This window comes from Loxodonta africana, chromosome 23, assembly GCF_030014295.1.
Source record: "Loxodonta africana isolate mLoxAfr1 chromosome 23, mLoxAfr1.hap2, whole genome shotgun sequence".
Lineage (NCBI taxonomy): Eukaryota > Metazoa > Chordata > Mammalia > Proboscidea > Elephantidae > Loxodonta > Loxodonta africana.
In genome coordinates this window covers 25068058-25086476 of record NC_087364.1, presented here as the reverse complement: position 1 = coordinate 25086476, position 18419 = coordinate 25068058, and the positions used below count along the sequence as shown (strand labels likewise).

Below are 18419 nucleotides of genomic sequence, written 5' to 3'. Positions count from 1 at the left end.
ATGAAGAACGCATGCAGAAACTGATGGAGTAATGCATATTTTATTGTATGTATATGTGCATACTGCTATTTAAAAAAAATGCGGTGTGGAAGGAAAGGACAACTGACCCTGCAGCTGCTTTGGTATATAACTTCCCTGAAATTGGCTTTCCTGAAAAACACCTGTATGTTAGTTTTGGGCAGTTTTTCTGTTTCTCATAATGGCAGGGTAAAATGTGTGTAATCATGATCTCCAGGAGGCGTGTAATACAGTCCCTTTGTTTGAAAAACAAGGTAAATAATCCAAAGCCAGATCAATCTCCTCCCTAGCAGTCAACTGCTAAGTATTAGTATGGAATGACCTCTTAGAGCTCAGCAGTCTTCAAAACGTTTGTCAAAACTTCACCTCAAGGACCACCTTTCTAACTTACACTTTGACAGTGTATGAAGGAAAGCATTTACCATTTCAAGAAATTCAGTGTATTCAACCAAACATCTCACACTGTTATCGTCAAGATTCCTAAAGTTCAGCCTGTCAAAGGGTGGACTCAACTTGCTTTCCTTCCAACACTGATCTCTCCTCTACTTAGTATTTCAATTAATGCACTCACCATCTACTTAGTCACATCAGCTAGACAGCTCGAAGAAAAGCACCCTTTCTCCAAACCACACATTCAATTAATACTGCTGTTGTTACGTGCTGTCAAGTCAGTTCCAACTCATAGCCACCATACAGGACAGAACGGAACTGCTCCATAGGGTTTCCAAGGAGTGGCTGGTGGATTAGAACTGCCCACTTTTTAGTTAGCAGCTGAGCTCTTAACCGCTGCACTACCAGGGCTCCAATTAATACTAACCTGTTGCTGTCAAGTCAATTCCGACTCATAGCACCCCTGTTGTTAGTTACCATCGAGTCGGTTCCGACCCAGAGCAACCCCATGTACAACAGAATGAAACACTGCCCGGTCCTGTGCCATCCCCTCACAATCACTACGCTTAAGCCCACTGTTGCAGTCACTGTGTCAGTCCATCTCCTCTTTTCAGCTAACCCTCTACTTTACCAAACATAGCAACCCTAGGTCCCAGCATTTCTTTCTCTCAATCTCTCTGGATCTAACTTACTCTCCTCTATTTCCAGTTGTTCAGAATCTCATAATCTCTTAGATTTTTACAACAATCTCCCATCTGGTATCCTTACTTCCTGCATACCATCTCTACTCTAGTTCTCAAACTGCTGTATGTTTATATTCCCAAAACACAAATCTGAACAGTTCATAATTTATGAAGTTTTCATATACATATTCCTATTGAATGGGAAAGCACATCTATAAAAATAGTTTCACTCCTTTGTACATGAACTAGAAAAACTCCTTACACAAGTGCTTCAGGGAACATGTAAAATAATGTTCATAGCAGTAATGTTGTTAACAAAAATTAGAAACAACCCAAATTTGTGACATATTCACACAGTGGACCATCATAAGGCAATGAAAAACAAACTGACTAAGCTGCACACAAATGGATGAATATTAATATCATATTGAGTGAAAAAAAAAAGTGAGTTCTGGGTTACTATATATAGCATAGTTAAGATTTTTGTCAAGTTCTTAAACAACTAAAATTGAACTGCATATTATCTAGGTAGTATACGTGTATATACACACACTTAAGATAAAACTATTAAAATATCTACAAAAAAAGCACCAGAATGATAAACACGAAGGGCAAGGGGAAGAGAGACAGGCGCACAGGCTAGGAGAGAAACGTGGGTAAATATGAACTACTAAGTGTGCTAGTTCTCTGGCTGGATAAAGTCATTGTGGATGTTCATTATAACGTTAATTAACCAATTAAAAAGAGCCATGCATAAGAGAAGATTATTAGTCTAATGCTGTATAGCTGTGGCAGAGGGGCAGGGAGAACGTAAACTATAATAAAAATGCAGGAGGAAATTTCCAGATCTTTAAGAAGACGACGACACCAAGAAGAAGCGTGTCTGTAAAACTGGATGTAACCAGTTACTTGTCTTTAACAATTGATGCTATTGGTAGATTGTCATCAGTGGCCTACCTACAGTGAAGTGATTGTCCAAATAAGAAGTCAAGTAGCCAGATAACGTCAGCAGTGCTTTCTGCTTTCTCCTTCTGAGCTTGCTAAGCTTTTGGGATTTTGTCTGGACTCTCTTTGCTGCATCCCAAATCATTCCAACCAAGCATAGTCACTTTGGGCCTGGTCATCACCAGACGCACTGCGCCATGTGAAATCCCAAAAGTTGCCTGGTTTCAGTCTTTATATTTTGTTTGTAAAACAGGGTGATTATAAAATAATCTGAGTATCTGGGTCTCTATCTATGCCAGCCCCAACCTCCCTTACCGACTTCAGACATGCTGACCTTCACTTACTAAAAAACCAAAAATAGAAACCAAACTCCCTCCAAATTATTAAGCAAACAATATATTACTTTGATCTAGGTCTCCCAACACTTGTTCCTTTGCTCAGCTGTCAAAGGCACACAGAGGTCCTCAAGATTCAACAGTCCAGGGTAGGGGGCAATTGTGATCAATTAAAAGAAGAAAAGTTAAGTCATTCTTCAAACTTCCTGGTTTGAGACGTATGTACATTTGCGGGGTGGAGGGGGCGGTATTCAACAATGATTTATAGCTCCAGACTCTTCCCAAGACTGCAGGTGAAGTGAAGAGCTTACCAATTCCACTTCCAGGCCAAGAAAAGCAAGAGACCAAGAGGAAGAGGTGACCCAGAAAAACTAAGGACTAAGTAGGTACCTCCTGTTAACAAAATCCAATGCCAACAAAGACCAGCTTGGGATAAGAAGTCATCAACAGCTTTTGTTTCCTGCCTACCCTGAAATATTGGGAAGTCTCACCCAAAATTCAAATCTAAAAGGCTCTGAGCAGCAGGCAAATTAAAAGGGAAAAGAAGCACGTTCTGCAGCAGACTCACTTGTATACAAAGAGCCCTACAATGGCCCACCTCCACATCACTAAGTTAGCCAGTCCCAGAGGTCCAGTCTGTGTTCTTGAGATCAGAAAAGATCTGTCCCCTCTCCTACGTTCAACAACAGTTACTTCTCAAAATTATATCTCTAGCCCTGACCTCGCTCTCTCCCTCGAGCTTCAGTCTCAGATCTGCAGCTTCCTGTCTCGTCTAGATGTTTGTTGTGCTTGTTAGGTGCCATTTCGAGTCAGTTCCAACTCAGAGCAACCCTATGTACAACAGAATGAAACACTTTTCAGTCCTGTGCTACCTTCATAATCATTATCATCTTTGAGTCCATTGAGGCAGCAACTGTGTCAACCCATCTCATTGAGGATCATCCTCTTTTTCGCTGACCCTCTAATTTAGCAAGCATGATGTCCTTCTCCAGGGGCTGATGTCTCTTGATAGCAAGTCCAAAATACGTGAGACAAAGTCTTACCACCCTTGCTTCTAAGGACCATTCTGGCTGTACTTCTTCTAAGGCAGATTGGTTTGTTCTTTTGGCAGTCCATGGTATGTATTCAATATTCTTCACCAACACCATGATTCAAAGCTGTCAATTCTTCTCCAGTCTTCCTTATTCAGTGTCCAGCTTTTGCATGCATATGAGGTGACTGAAAACACCACAGCTTGGATCAGGTATAGATGCTTACCTAGTAGAAACCTTGTTGCTGTTGTTAGGTGCCATTAAGTCGGCTGGGACTCATAGCAACCCTATGCACAACAGAAGGAAACAGTGCCTTGTCCTGAGCCATCCTTACAATCATTGTTATGCTTAAACTCACTGTTGCAGCCACTGTGTCAATCCACCTCGTTGAGAGTCTTCCTCTTTTCCGCTGACCCTGTACTCTGCCAACCATGATGTCCTTCTCCAGGGACTGATCCTTCCTGACAACATGTCTGAAATATGTAAGACGCAATCTCGCCATCCTTGCCTCTACAAAGCATTCTGGCTGTACTTCTTCTAAGATATATTTGTTCATTCCTTTGGCAGTCCATGGCATATTCAATATTCTTTGCCAACACCACAATTCAAAGGCGTCAATTCTTCTTCAGTCTTCCTTATTCATTGTTCAGCTTTCACATGCATATGATGCGATTGAAAATACCATGGCTTGGGTCAGGCGCACCTTAGTCTTCAGGGTGACATCTTTGCTCTTCAACACTTTGAAGAGGTCCTTTGCAGATTTGCCCAATGCAATGTGTCTTTTGATTTCTTGACTGCTGCTTCCATGGCTGTTGATTGTGGATCCAAGTAAAATGAAATCCTTGACAACTTCAATCTTTTCTCCGTTTATCATGATGTTGCTCATTGATCCAGTTGTGAGGATTTTTGTTTTTTGTTGAGGTGTAATCCATACTGAAGGCTGTGGTCTTTGATTTTCATTAGTAAGTGCTTCAAGTCCTCTTCACTTTCAGCAAGCAAGGTTGTGTCATCTGCATAATGCAGGTTGTTAATGAGTCTTCCTCCAATCCTGATGCCCCGTTCTTCATATAGTCCAGATTCTCAGATTACTTGCTCAGCATACAGACTGAATAGCTATGGTGAAAGAATACAACCTTGACTCACACCTTTCCTGATTTTAAGCCAATCAGTATCCCCTTGTTCTGTCCAAAAAACTGCCTCTTGATCTATGTAAAGGTTCCTCATGAGCACGAGTAAGTGTCCTGGAATTCCCATTCTTCACGGTGTTGTCCATAGTTTGTTATGATCCACACAGTCGAATGCCTTTGCATAGTCAATAAAACACAGGTAAACATTTTTTAAACATCCTTCTGGTATGCTCTGTTTTCAGCCAGGATCCATCTGACATCAGCAATGATATCCCTGGTTCCACATCCTCTTCTGAAACCGGCCTGAATTTCTGGCAGTTCCCTGTCGATACACTGCTGCAGCTGTTTATGATCTTCAGCAAAATTTTGCTTACGTGTGATATTAATGATATTGTTCTAAATTTTCCACATTCAGCGAGATCACCTTTCTTGGGAATAGGCATAAATATGGATCTCTTCCAGTCAGTTGGCCAGGAAAATGTCTTCCATATTTCTCAGCATAGGCGAGTGAGCACCTCCAGAGCTGCATGTTTGTTGAAACATCTCAATTGATATTCCATCAATTCCTGGAGCCTTGTTTCTCGCCAATGCCTACACAGCAGCTTGGATTTCTTCCTTCAGTACCATCAGTTTCTGGTCATATGCCACCTCTTGAAATGGTTGAACATCGACTAATTCCTTTTGGTATAACGAATCTGTGTATTCCTTCCATCTTCGGTTGATGTTTCCTGCGTCGTTTAGTATTTTCCCCATAAAATCTTTCACTGTTGCAACTCGGGGCTTGAATTTTTTCTTCAGTTCCTTTAGCTTGAGAAACGCCAAGTGTGTTCTTCCCTTTTGGTTTTCCATCTCCAGCTGTTTGCATATGCCATTATAATACTTTGTCTTCTTGAGACACCCTTTGAAATCTTCCATTCAGTTCTTTTACTTCATCAATTCTTCCTTTTGTTTTAGCTGCTTGACGTACGAGGGCAAGTTTCAGAGTCTCCTCTGACATCCATCTTGGTCTTTTCTTTCTTTCCTGTCTTTTCAATGACCTCTTGCTTTCTTCACGTATGACGTCCTTGATGTCATTCCACAACTCGTCTGGTCTTCGGTCAGTAGTGTTCAATGCATCAAATCTACTCTTCAGATGGTCTCTAAATTCAGGTAGGATATATTCAAGGTCATATTTTCGCTCCTGTGGACTTACTCTGATTTTTTTCAGTTTCATCTTGAACTTGCATATGAGCAATTGATGGTCTGTTCCACAGTCGGCCCCTGGCCTTGTTCTGACTGATGATGCTCAGCTTTTCCATCGCCTCTTTCCCAGATGTAGTTGGTTTGATATCTGTGTGTTCTATCTGGCGAGGTCCATGTGCATTGTCGCTGTTTACGTTGGTGAAAGAAGGTATTTGCAATGAAGAAGTTGTTGGTCTTGCAAAATTCTATCATTCGATCTCTGGCATTGTTTCTATCACCAAGGCCATATTTTCCAACTACTGATCCTTCCTCTTTGTTTCCAACTTTCGCATTCTAATTGCCAATAATTATCAATGCATCTTGATTGCATGTTCGATCAATTTCAGACTGTAGCAGCTGATAAAAATCTTCTATTTCTTCATCTTTGGCCCTAGTGGTTGGTGCATAAATTTGAATAATAGTCGTATTAACTGGTCTTCCCTGTAGGCGTATGGATATTATCCTATCACTGACAGCGTTCTACTTCAGGATAGATCTTGAAACGTTCTTTTTGACGATGAATGCAGCACCATTCCTCTTCAAGTTGTCATTCCAAGCATAGTAGACCATATGATTGTCTTATTCAAAATGGCCAGTACCAGTCCATTTCACCTCACTAATGCCTGGGATATCGATGTTTATGCGTTCCACTTCATTTTTGACGATTTCCAGTTTTCCTACATTCATACTTAATACATTCCAGGTTCCGATTATTAATGGATTTTTGCAGCTGTTTCTTCTCATTTTGAGTCATGCCACATCAGCAAATGAAGGTCCTGAAAGCTCTACTCCATCCACATCATTAAGGTTGACTCTACTTTGAAATGGCAGCTCTTCCCCAGTCATGTTTTGAGTGCCTTCCAACCTCGGGGGCTCTTCTTCCAGCACTATATTAAACAGTGCTCCACTGCTATTCATAAGGTTTTCACTGGCTAATGCTTTTCAGAAGTAGACTGCCGGGTCCTTCTTCCTAGTCTGCCTTAGTCTGGAAGCTCAGCTGAAACCTGTCCTCCATTGGTGACCCTGCTGGCATAACTTCCAACATCACAGCAACACACAAGCCCCCACAGTACGACAAACTGACAGACACGTGGGGGAGTAGAAACCTTAGCAGTAGTTAAAATTAGCTCTACCCCATTCATATGAGTCATGGGAAAACAGGCCCTAAAAACATTAATTCATGTGGTCTCTGTAAATACACCAGCATGCAGAGTGCAGGTCACCTACCTCTCAGCTTCATGCTGAGATGCTTCTTTCATGTCCCTCCAACAACTGAACAATATTTAAAGGCACATTGATCACCTCTCCCCCTAAACTAGGTCCCCCCCATACTTCCTTATCTCTGCTAATTGAACCATTATTTCCCTGGCTGACTCAAGGCTTGTAAAAACCCTTGGCAAGGCATATTTCCTTATTTTGCCCCAACCCTTCAACCATTTGGTACCAAACTGTCATAATTCTGTCTTTTACAATGTTTCCTGCATATCTTTTCCTTATAGCTTCTCCTTAAAAACCTCAGTGACACAAGTGTCTTACCTAGACACCCACCTCTACATCAGCCTACTGAATCCTAAGCACACCACTATCACATTTATCATTTTATATCAATTCACTTGTAAAAGCACTTTCAAAGCAAGACTCTCCACAACTGAGTCTTTGGGTATGGCCACTGTTAAGGGAAAGGTGACAAAGTAGATCTAGAGGAGTAAGCAGAGAAGGAGGTATAGAACCAGGATAGAGTGTGTAGGAGGAAGGTGTAGAGATGGGGGAAAGCACAGAACAAGGTATGGGTGGCAAATTTTGCTCACTTCTAACTCTAACATCCTCATTCAAGTCAATGTCTGCATGCCAGCCAACACCTTGGGGAATTGACAAAAAGGACTGATACTAGCATTAGAAAATATTAATTAGAAATCTGTTTAAGTGTACAAGAGACCACAGCACTGAACTCAGGTACACAGAAGGTCAAGATTACAGTAAAAGATTTAAAAAATCCCAGGATACTCAGGAGTTCACCATCTGCTCATATTTGTGTTGGACAACAAGGAACTCCAATACTTGAAATGTCATTCTGTATTGCTCAAGCACTCCTGTCCACCTACTCCTTTTTTGGTTCTTTTTTTAAATTCTGAAAATGCTGTCCTTTATCATATAAGAATGTGAAGATATTTATTAGGGAAAAATAGAACAAGTTAACATTTAGTCAAATGTCTTCAACTAAACTCCTCCTTTAAAAAAACTGAAATATTGCCACTAGTGTTAAAGGATAAACACACCAATATAAAATATCCCTATTTTCCAAAGTTTTGTTGTGTCGAGTCATTCATTTGCATTTAAAGAGAAGTTTTACGCTTTGCATTCCACTTTGGAGAGTGGCGTCTGGGGTCTTAAACGCTAGCAAGAGGCCATCTAAGATGCATCAGTTGGTCTCAACCCACCTGGACCAAAATAGAATGAAGAATGCCATGGACACAAGGTAATTACGAGCCCAAGAGACAGAAAGAGCCACATAAACCAGAAACTGCATCAGCCTGAGACCAGAAGAACTAGATGGTGCCCAGCTACAACCTTTGACTCTCCTGAGAGGGAACACAACAGAGAACCCCTGAGGGAACAGAACAGTGGGATGCAGACCCCAAATTCTTGAAAAAAGACCAGACTTAATGGTCTGACTGAGACTAGAAGGACCTGGGTGGTCATAGCCCCCAGACCTTCTGCTGGCCCAGGATAGGAACCATTCCTTAAGCCAACTCTTCAGACAGGGATTGGACTGGACAAGGGGATGGAGAGGGATGCTGGTGAGGCGTGAGCTCCTTGGATCTGGTAGACACTTGAGACTATGGAGGAGAGATGAGAGGGTAGAGGGGGTTAGAGGCTGGTGAAATGGACATGAAAAGTGAGAGTGGAGGGAAGGTGAGGCCCATCTCATCAGGGGGAGAGCAACTGGGAGCATGCAGCAAGGTGTATATAAGTTTTTGTGTGCGAGACTGACTTGATTTGTAAACTTTCACTTAAAGCACAATAAAAATTTTAAAGAAATAAAATATAAAGAGAACTTTTAATATAATCTTATTCATCAAAAATACTATTATATATTAAGTTATGTTCAAAGATCCTTCCAGCCCTAAATTTCTGTGATTCAGTAATGGCGAAACAATCTTCCAAGACATAAAAGCTGAAGAAATTTACTGGTAATCCAGTTAAGTTTATAAAACAATTGTAAAATTGTTCATAAAGTAATTAGAAATGATTAAGTCAGGTGTAACAATGACATCTCTAAACAAACAAACAAATAAACCCTCTGGTTATAATGCCAATCACAAAATTCTCCTAATTTCAGGAAGTGAAAATTCAGACAAAATAGTGGCACTTCATTTAAGGAGGCAAGGGGTGGGGAATACAAATGTTGAGATAGTAAATCAAGAAAAATTACAACTGATGACAATGATAGTTGTATCAATTTTCTGCCAGTGTTTTACAAAGTGTTACTTCCAAGGTACATAATAAACCTGAGTATTTGTCTTCAATTACAGTAAAAATAAATTAAAACATTCAGCGTCTCTATCAGCCAGTTTATGACCAGCACGTTTATGTGCTAAAATCCTGCACTGCAGGCCCCCGTGTTGTCACTGTGCATCAGTTACTGGGCATAAACGGGAAGGAAGCACGTTTTACCTCCTTGCTGCAGTGCCACAGCTGCTGCTCAGGCACCGGGAAGGCCGTCTCCGCGGAGATGAGCTCCTTGACGTCGAGAACGGTCGCGGAAGACAGGACTTCGAAGGTCCTGCAGCCCATGCAGCTCGGGAGAACAGTCACCCGGACCCACCTGCGCGAAAGGCAAAGGAGCTCAGAGGGGCGGGTGCAAGCAGACCGGGCCACGTGGGGGGGGCGGGGGCGGCGGCCGCGGGTCCCCGAGCCCGCCCTCCCGTCCTCCCGCCGGGAAGCCCCACCCGTAGGTTACCTGTCCCCCATCTCCGGCGTCCTCCCCCACAGGCCGCAGGGCCGAGGCTGCAGGGCCGGGGGCCTTTCCCGGGACCGCGGGGCCTGGGCCGGGGACTGCAGAGCCCCGACCGCGCGCCGCGGTGGTCACGGCCGGTGCCGCCGAGGGCGCCGCGGCCCGGCAGGTCCCCGGCGCACAGAGCCGCCCGGCGTGGGCCGGGGGCACAGGATTTTCATCGCTCGGCCGGGCCGGGCCGGGCCGCCCTAAGCGCGGCGGGTGCAGAAATGCAAGAGGAAGAGAGGAAAGCACGGCGGGCCGAGAGAGCAAAAGAAGGCGGCGCCGCGCGCTCTGCTCCGAGGCCGCCCGCGGGCACGCGCCACCGGAACCGTTAGTCAAAGCCTGCGGGCGCGCGCCCCGCCCGGGCCTCGCCCGGGCCCGCCTCCCCCACCCCGCCCAGCCGTCAATGGCTCCGCCCACAGGCTGGGAAGGCGCGGTTGGCTGAATTTGCTGCTCGCCGACCTGCGCAACCATAAAAAGTAATGTGTGCGCGCCGTGCGTCTAAAGAGAAGGTGCACGCTCCCTGAGTCCAGTAGTTCGGTTACATGCCGAACGAGGTACTTCTTGATAAGTCTCCTTCAACGTGAAGGACTTGTATCCTACGAAAGCATCTCCAAATAAGATGGACGATGGCCTCTTGGGCACAGGAGAACCGGGTGGTTGCAAAAGACAGTTTATTCCATGGTTTCGTTTCGTGTTTGTTTTAGTATCAATGGTTCAGTTTACTGAAGGAGGGGGAGCTAACAGGCAAGTGATATCTGAGAATACACATAAATATAGTCTATGACATGATGAAAATATACATCACTTTTTTGATGCTATTATATTGTTTGTACCCTGTTTCCCTATGACAAATGCAAGCTCCTTGGAGGCAGGAACTTGGGTCCTAGAGTTGATGGAGTCTCCCCACAGTAACTAACGTTCCCTTGTAATTTGAAAGTGTAATGAGTGTAAATTCAAAGACTGATGAGTCTTTGGGAATGTCAGTCCCTCCCTTTGGCTTATTTCTCATAGATAGATAAGCCACCTTGCAAAAAGGGCAGCATGTAGAAGACAATTCAAAGGCTACATCACGAACAGGTAAACTTGTATGCTTCTTACTTAAATACCCTGAATAGAATTAAATTTTAGAGTTGACTTTAAAAATGGTATTAATCTTTCTGTTTTTCAGTTAGCATTTCTCCCTCTCCCCTTCCCCCCCAAAATTATTACTCAGAACTCATTATCAGTAATAAATACATAGAATATCCTTACATACAGCTGTTCCATCCCTTCTTTCTCACCATATTTCAAAGGGAAAGTGCTGTAAATCGTGCGTACCTTTCTCCACTTGGAAGAAGTCATCGTGTTCACGCAGAGGAGAGTATGCAACACAACATAAAGATCAGGTCAGAAAACCCTAATATTTACTAATATTTACTTCTTCAATTGGCCAAGACTGTACCACCAAATGCATTAGATATCAGCAAGTAGAAAGAACAGGAGCTTTCATATCTATCAAAAGACCTCTCTCTCTGGACCAAGTACCATGCTCAGTCACTAAGGCCTGCAAACGGAGACCCTGCTGTAGTATCACAGCACACCTACCCCAGGACAGCTCCTTCATGCCTAAATCCTTCCCATTAAAATACTTCACCTTCCACCAACAGTTTTCTCTGAAGCAGACAGACATGCTGGGGCAAGCCTACCAGCTGATACAAATTATGCTATTTTTCTCTCTCCAGATTTTATGAAAAAAAAAAAAATTTTTTTTTTTTTTTTAGGAACTGAAGAAGGACCTCTGGTGGCTGCGACTGTTAAGTGCGCACCTGCTCACCAAAAGGTTGGCAGTTTGAACCCACCAGCCACTCCCAGAAAGAAAGACCAGGCAATCTGCTTCCGTAAAGATTGGAGCCTAGAAAACCCTATGGGGTAGTTCTGCTCTGTCACATGGGGTCGCTATGAGTTGAAAATTGACTCAATGGCCCTGAACAACAAGAAGAACTAAAATATAACAAAAAAAAAAATCCAAACCAGTTGCCTTGGAGTGGACTCCAACTCATGGCGACCCCATGTGGGTCAGAGTAGAACTGTGCTCCACAGGGTTTTCAATGGCTGTTTTTTTGGAAGTAGATCATGAGGCCTTTCTTCAGAGGTGCCCTGTGTAGACTCAAGCCTCCAACCTTTCCATTAGCAGTGAGCATGTAAACTATTCACACCACCTAGAGACTCCAGGAACTAAAGTTTAGGAGCCAGTCAAGGCAGGACATCTCTCACGAAATTCACCTTTCAGCCTCCTTTTCTTCTTTGCTCTCTACAGAGGGTGCTTCAGGTAAGAACCTGGCCATACTGTTTCCCTGAAGTAAAGGATGAAATCCCAATCCCCAGTATGGTCTACCATATTCCCCATGTCTGGGTCCTGAGCTGTTTCAGTAACCTTGTCTCTCTCTCTCTCTCTGCTGTCTGTTCCATTTCTCTAGAATGTCTTCCTTCCCTGGGGGTCAGAAAAACTGGAATTTTTTAAGATTCAGCTCAGATGCCACCTTTTGTATGACGCTTTCCCCAAGGTAGAATAGACTAATCTTTTTGCCACTTCTCTAAACCTAAACAAGCTCTGTTTGTTTTATTGCATACATGCATTTATTGCATTTACTTCAGTGAGATCCCTGAAGGCAAGGACTGGTCAAGCATCATTACAGGTTACGCAGCTACTAGATCTCAGCATCGTAACCAGGGGCAGATTATCCAATAGACAAAGTAAACAAGGTGCTTACCTTGCTTACCAGATCACTTGTAGTAAGCAATTTCATTGTAGTGAAATTGTTCACTACAGATTAGTAAATAAGCACAAATAAGCCTGTGCTTGCTTGTGCATACTGGGTAATCCACCCCTGTCAGGGACTGTAAATTTGAAAAGTGGCTTTGATTCTGTAGGAAGGTGCAGTGGGGTTGGAAGAGAGACAGATACCAGCCATACCTAGAAGCAGAATCTTTGATGTGGTAAAAAAAGAAAAAAGTGAAATTGTTCACTACCGATGCTTTGGTAAGTGAGGTAAACGCTATGCTTACCTTACCTATTAGATGATCCGCCCCTGATTGGAACCCGGTATTTGTAACAATGGTGACCAAACCAGACCAAGACTCTTCGTCAGAAAACAGATGTTCATCAAATCACATCATAAAGGAAAAGCACAGGGAAAGATGAAAGCATTGAGCAAGGAAGCCAAATAGATTGTGGGAAGTTCGGGTGGGAGGCAACCTTGGGAGTCAGGAAAGGCCCCCTTGAGTGTTGCTATGGATTGAATCGTGTCCCCCAAAAATATGTGCTGGAATTCCAGCCTTTATACCTGTGGATGTGATCCTGTTTGGAATTAAGGTTTTCTTTGTTATGTTAGTTAGATCATACAGGAGTAGGCTTGGTTCTAGATGTAATCACTTCTGGCTTATGAAAAGAGCAGATTAGACAGGAAGACGGGCACGGCAGAGCCAACAAACCAGGGAACACCGACGAGGAAGGAATCAGCTCAGCAGCCGAGACCGTGATTTGGGCTTTTAGCCTTCAGAACTGTGAGAAAATAAATTTCTGTTTCTGTTACAGCAGCACTAGCTAACTAAAACACGCACGGAGATTTGTGTATGTGTACGTGCGTTCGTTTTCATAAAGTAGAATCACATAGATAACTTTTTAGTTTTTCTGCTCATTATCATTATAGATTTTAATTAATCACCTAGTTTTCTCAACCTTAAACTGTATCTATTGACAGTCCACTAAAGAAGGTGAAGAAATTAAATGATATTTGCAGTGTAAGTTTTATAACTGGTTTTTGTTTGTATTTGTAATGGAATTACTTGTTACTACACTTCCCTCCCCCGTGCCACAGGATTGGGGTGGTTATATTGCTGTGTCGGTTAGTGGGCTGGCCACTGGCTTCCCAAGAGTAGCTCTACCTTGAATGGCGATTGATATTTTTGTCTATATTAGTGAGTAAAACAATGAGGGAAAAACACTGCACTCCTTCTACCTGCTTTCCTTATGCGCAAACCAGGCAAACAGGATGTGGTGACTGGGGTATGGGGCAGAGTTGAAGACCTGAGGGGCAGAAGGATGGCCTGAACCAAGAGCCGGTTATAAGAAGTGGAACAGATTTGACTGAGGAAGGAGGCTGACGGAAAGAAGCTTCGAACAGCTGGACTTTAAGGTATACATTTTAAAGGTGTAGTCGGCGCGGGAAATACAGATCTGGAACTCAAGAGATATGTCAAAGCTAAGAGTATAAATTTAGAAATCATTTATTTAATCATTAGAGTAATATTTACTGAAGCCCTGCAGTGTCCTAGGTGGACACACTTTTAAGCAACAGGGATGCAACAATGAGCAAATAAATCCCTAACCTCATGCTTCCATTCTAGTGGAGGAAGCCACACAATAAATAGACAAGTGATATATAAATTCAGGTAATGAATCAGGTAAAGATAAAAACACAGTTTCCAGCCAGTCAACCCTGAATCCTGGTGATCCCATGTGTGTCGGAGTAGAACTGTGATCCACAGGGTTTTCAGTGGTTGATTTTCCAGAATTAGATCACCAGGCCTTTCTTCTGAGGTACCTCCGGGTGGACTCAAGTCTCCAGCCTTTCGGTTAGCAGCTGAGGGTGTTAGCAGTTTGGACCACCCAGGGATTCCCAAGTAGGGATAACACACTACTGACAAAGGAGGAAGGCTGGGCATGATAACAAAGTAAAGGAGAAAGGCTGGCTATAGAGCTCCTTCCTGCGATGCGATATTTGAGCAGAGACAGGAGTGAAATGCAGGAAGATGAGATTATATGAGAAGAAAAGAGGACCAGAGCAACTGGTGCAGTCTACGCTTTCACCATCTTTGACCTGGATTAGTACAACCACCTCCTATTTGGTATCCTTCCTCTAGTTTCTCTCTTCTCCAGTCCATTCCCCAATCCAGCACAAAATCAGATTTGGAATTGGTGTCTGTTTTGTTTACTGCTGGATCTCAGGGCCTGGAAGAGGATCTGACACAGAACAAGTGGTCAGTAAATATGAATGCATGGCGAAAGGAAGGAAGGAATAGCTAGAAATTACCGAAAAGGAAATAAGCTCAAACATTATTCATAGTTCTAACGCCCCAATACAAGCAAATTTTTGGACACTGCCATTAATATAAGGCTGTTTCCTATGATTGCAATTAGCCTGTAGGTACAATTGGAAATCCTGATTTTCCTGTGTATCATTTCATAGGATTTTTCAACATTATCATGAAATAAGATTGTTTCTAATAGCTGTATGATATTCCATGGAGAAGGCATATTCTAGGTCACTAATCCTATTGCTATTCATGTGGATATTTTAATTTTTCAAAACTATACACACTTCAGTAATTTGTGCAGGACATCTATGATCACAATGCTGAGGAGAAATGTTGGGAAAATGACGTGCTCCAGGGAATGTTTAGCTGAGCCTTTGGCTCATCAAGTGCAGGACAGAAAGAGTCAAAATTTAGTCCCTTCCTTTACAGTGAGTCCAAAGTCAATAAGAAATGGGGAGTCCTGGGACCACCCTTCGAGCTTAGTTCACAGAGATGGGCAAATGACATGGTTTTATGAAACATTTGAGACTCCACAGGACAGGGCAGAACACGATTCTACCCTCTCTCAACACCCCTGCTTTAACCTGCCCTGGAGGCCGTTTCACCCCCTCTTCCCGAGTGGAGTGCTGGGCATGGTTCCCAGCTTCCCAGTTACTCTTAGATGATAAACAATCATTGTCCAGTCACCTTCGGTCACTAAAGGAGACTCAGTCAAGTCACTGAAAATCCTGTGCAGGCAAATAGTCAACACTCCAGTCTAGTCCAACGTAAAAATTCTTAAATAGCAACTGGGCTACCTTCATTCTTGTCAGTTCTCAGCCACACACATCGTGTCAACTCAGTCTGGAGGCACAGAAGAAAGCTGAGAACTTCTTCCCCCGAAGCAAAGCTCAGGGACTCTTACGGAATGGAACAGATCTAATAGCATGTCTTTCATCAGAGGCGATCAGTCAATTAGCATGTGGAGAATGCTTACCAGCTATGTAACGGACAAAATTACAACAAATGATTACTCCTTTTTTATTTTTTAAATGAGTCAGTGCAATCGTTTTGCTTTAAAACTAAAAATGTGATGATATTGTGTGTGTGCAATTCAGTTAAATCCTAAAGAATGAGTAAAAACCATAAGCCAAACTGAGACAGGGGAAGATTTTTAAGGCAGAGGAAACAATCCCTGCAAAATCATGAAGTCAAAAAATTGCACCATGGTTAAGGAACTTCCAGTAGTTTCATATGATAAAAATGGAGGGTAGAATTCATGTAAGAGTGTAGAAAAAGATGTCACTGGAGAAGTTTGCAGGAATATGGTCATGAGTTCTCCTTTTGTCACATGAAGGAAATGAGGAGCCATGTCAGATTTTAGGCAAGATTACTAGGTAATCGTAATTGCATTTACGCTTCCTCAGGCAGCAACACTGAGGATGAATTGGAAGGAGACGAGACTTAAAATAGGAACAAAACAAAACAAAAAATGGTTATCAGTGAAATTAAGTAGGATTTAACAACTTGAACTTCCTCGAAAGAATGGCCTAGCAATCTACTTCTAAAAGATCCTAGCTACTGAAAACTCTATGGGGCACAATTCTACTCTTGACACATATGGGAGTGCCATGAGTCAGAATCAATTCAGTGGAAACAAGGCCATGGTTGACTTAGTTCTGTGCTCCAGAACCTTCAAGAATTCCCCAATGAGTGTAGGATCAAGTTCAAGTCCCATGACAATTTAGCCCCTGTCAACCTTCTCAGATTCATCTGCAGCCACCCCACCACCCATACATAATACCTGCTATCTCCACAATGGAGTGATAATAATATGTAACATTCATTGAGTACTTAACCATGTTCCAGGCATCTACTAAAAGCCTTATGGAATTTAGCTCATTTTATCTTCCCAACAACCCCATGAGGTATACAAGCCCTCAATTTTCAGATAAGAAAAATGAGACTAAACAGCTTCCCTACAGTCACACAGCTATAAATGGGAGAGCCAGGATTTGAACCAAGGTAGTCCAACAACAGGGCCCAAGCATTTAAATAGTAAAATGTACTACTTATATTGCCTAGATATCCCCATGTACTACACCTGAGTTGTCACCACCTGCCTCTCCATCTAATAAACTCCTAAGTCCTAGTTCAAGAGTTACCCTTCTCTCAGCCCTCCCAACTCTTCCAGGCTATTGCTTTGCATATAACTTGTTTGCACATTGTTATTATAGCATGTATCACATTTTTGGGGGAAAAAGATGTGGCAGTCTGCTTCTGTAAAGATACACAGCCTTGGAAACCCTATGGTACAGTTCTATTCTGTCCTATAGGGTCACTATTGAGTCTAAATTGACTCAACGGCAATGGATTTTTCAGGGTTTACCACATTTTTATTAATTACAATTAATTTTTATTCATTGAAATGGGAGCACCCACATATTCCTCCTTGTATCTTGAGGGCTTACCCAACCCAGTGCCATCGAGTCGATTAGTACATAGTAATATTCAAAAAATGTTACCTAAGATGTTTGATAGTTGAATGAATAACTGCATATAGGTGGATCCTGGCTTCGCTCCTGACATCAGTCAACAAGGTTTGGTTTGGTTTGGTTTTTGGTTCTCTTAGAAATGCTTTTGGCTGCAAGTAACTGATTACCTGACTAAAACCAACCAAACCATTTGTCACCAAGTCGGTTCAAACTCATGGTAACCCCATGTGTGTCAGAATAGACACTGTGCTCCATAGGTTTTCAATGGCTGCTTTTTCAGAAGTAGATCACCAGGCCTTTCTTCTGAGGCACTTTGAACCACCGACCTTTAGCAGCCCAAGGTGTTAACTGTTTGCAACACCCAGGGACTCCAATTACCTGACTAGCAGTAGCTAAACTGATAAGAGTTTGTTTTCCTCACACATTAAGAAGTCTGTGGGAAGGCACCTAACTCAACAAGGTCAGGACGAGTATCTGGTAACATTTTGGGTCTTTCACTTCTTGTCATAAAATGGCTAATCCAGAAACCAAACCTACTGCCATCAAGTTGATTCTGACTCTTGCAACCCCATGTGTTACAGAATAGAACTGAGCTCCACAGGGGTTTTCTTGGCTATAATCTTTATGGAAATAGATTGCCAGCCTTTTCTTCTGTGGTGCTGCCAGATGGGTTTGATCCACCAGCCTCTAGGTTAGCAGCCAAGCACAAACCATCTGCTCCACCCTGGGACTACAAAATGGCTGATACAGCTCTACTATAGCCACATTTAATGTAGGAAGAAGGGGGAACAGAAGACCCTAGATTCAGCCGCCTGTTTTATCATGAAGACAAGAATTTTTCCAGCAGACTCTGTTTCTCTCTTATTGGCCAGAACTTTATCACATGGCCAACCCTAGCTGGAAGAAAGCCTCCATAGTAGAAAGTTCCAGCAAAAGAGCAGGAATTTATGTGACTGCTGGATCAGCCAACAACACTATAACGTTGCTCTAAGCTAGATGGAAAAATTATTTTTAAAGTGCCTGTGGAAATATTAGAAAACAATGTAAATGGCAAGTTAAAAAATGTCTGATTAATGACAATCAAATCACATTTTTTTAAAAGCATGGGTGGGGTGGTAT

General features: G+C 42.7%; 1 protein-coding gene and 1 long non-coding RNA gene across 2 annotated transcripts in view; one reads left to right on the top strand and one right to left on the bottom strand.

Moving 5' to 3' along the window:
- The window catches only part of SACS (sacsin molecular chaperone), an 85383-nt gene extending 75541 nt beyond the window's left edge, over positions 1–9842 (bottom strand). The window contains exons 1-2 of the mRNA XM_064275341.1: positions 9712–9842; positions 9426–9576 (exon numbers count right to left, since the gene is read on the bottom strand). Of these exons, the coding sequence (XP_064131411.1) occupies positions 9426–9576; positions 9712–9722 (162 nt within the window). The 5' untranslated portion in view covers positions 9723–9842. The remainder of the gene's footprint in view (positions 1–9425; positions 9577–9711) is intronic.
- Positions 9843–10169: 327 nt separating this feature from the next.
- On the top strand, positions 10170–17068 carry LOC135228567 (uncharacterized). The gene is made up of 3 exons (XR_010319114.1): positions 10170–11135; positions 11511–11569; positions 11953–17068. It is a non-coding gene; the product is annotated as an uncharacterized LOC135228567 (long non-coding RNA).
- Positions 17069–18419: the final 1351 nt, after the last annotated feature.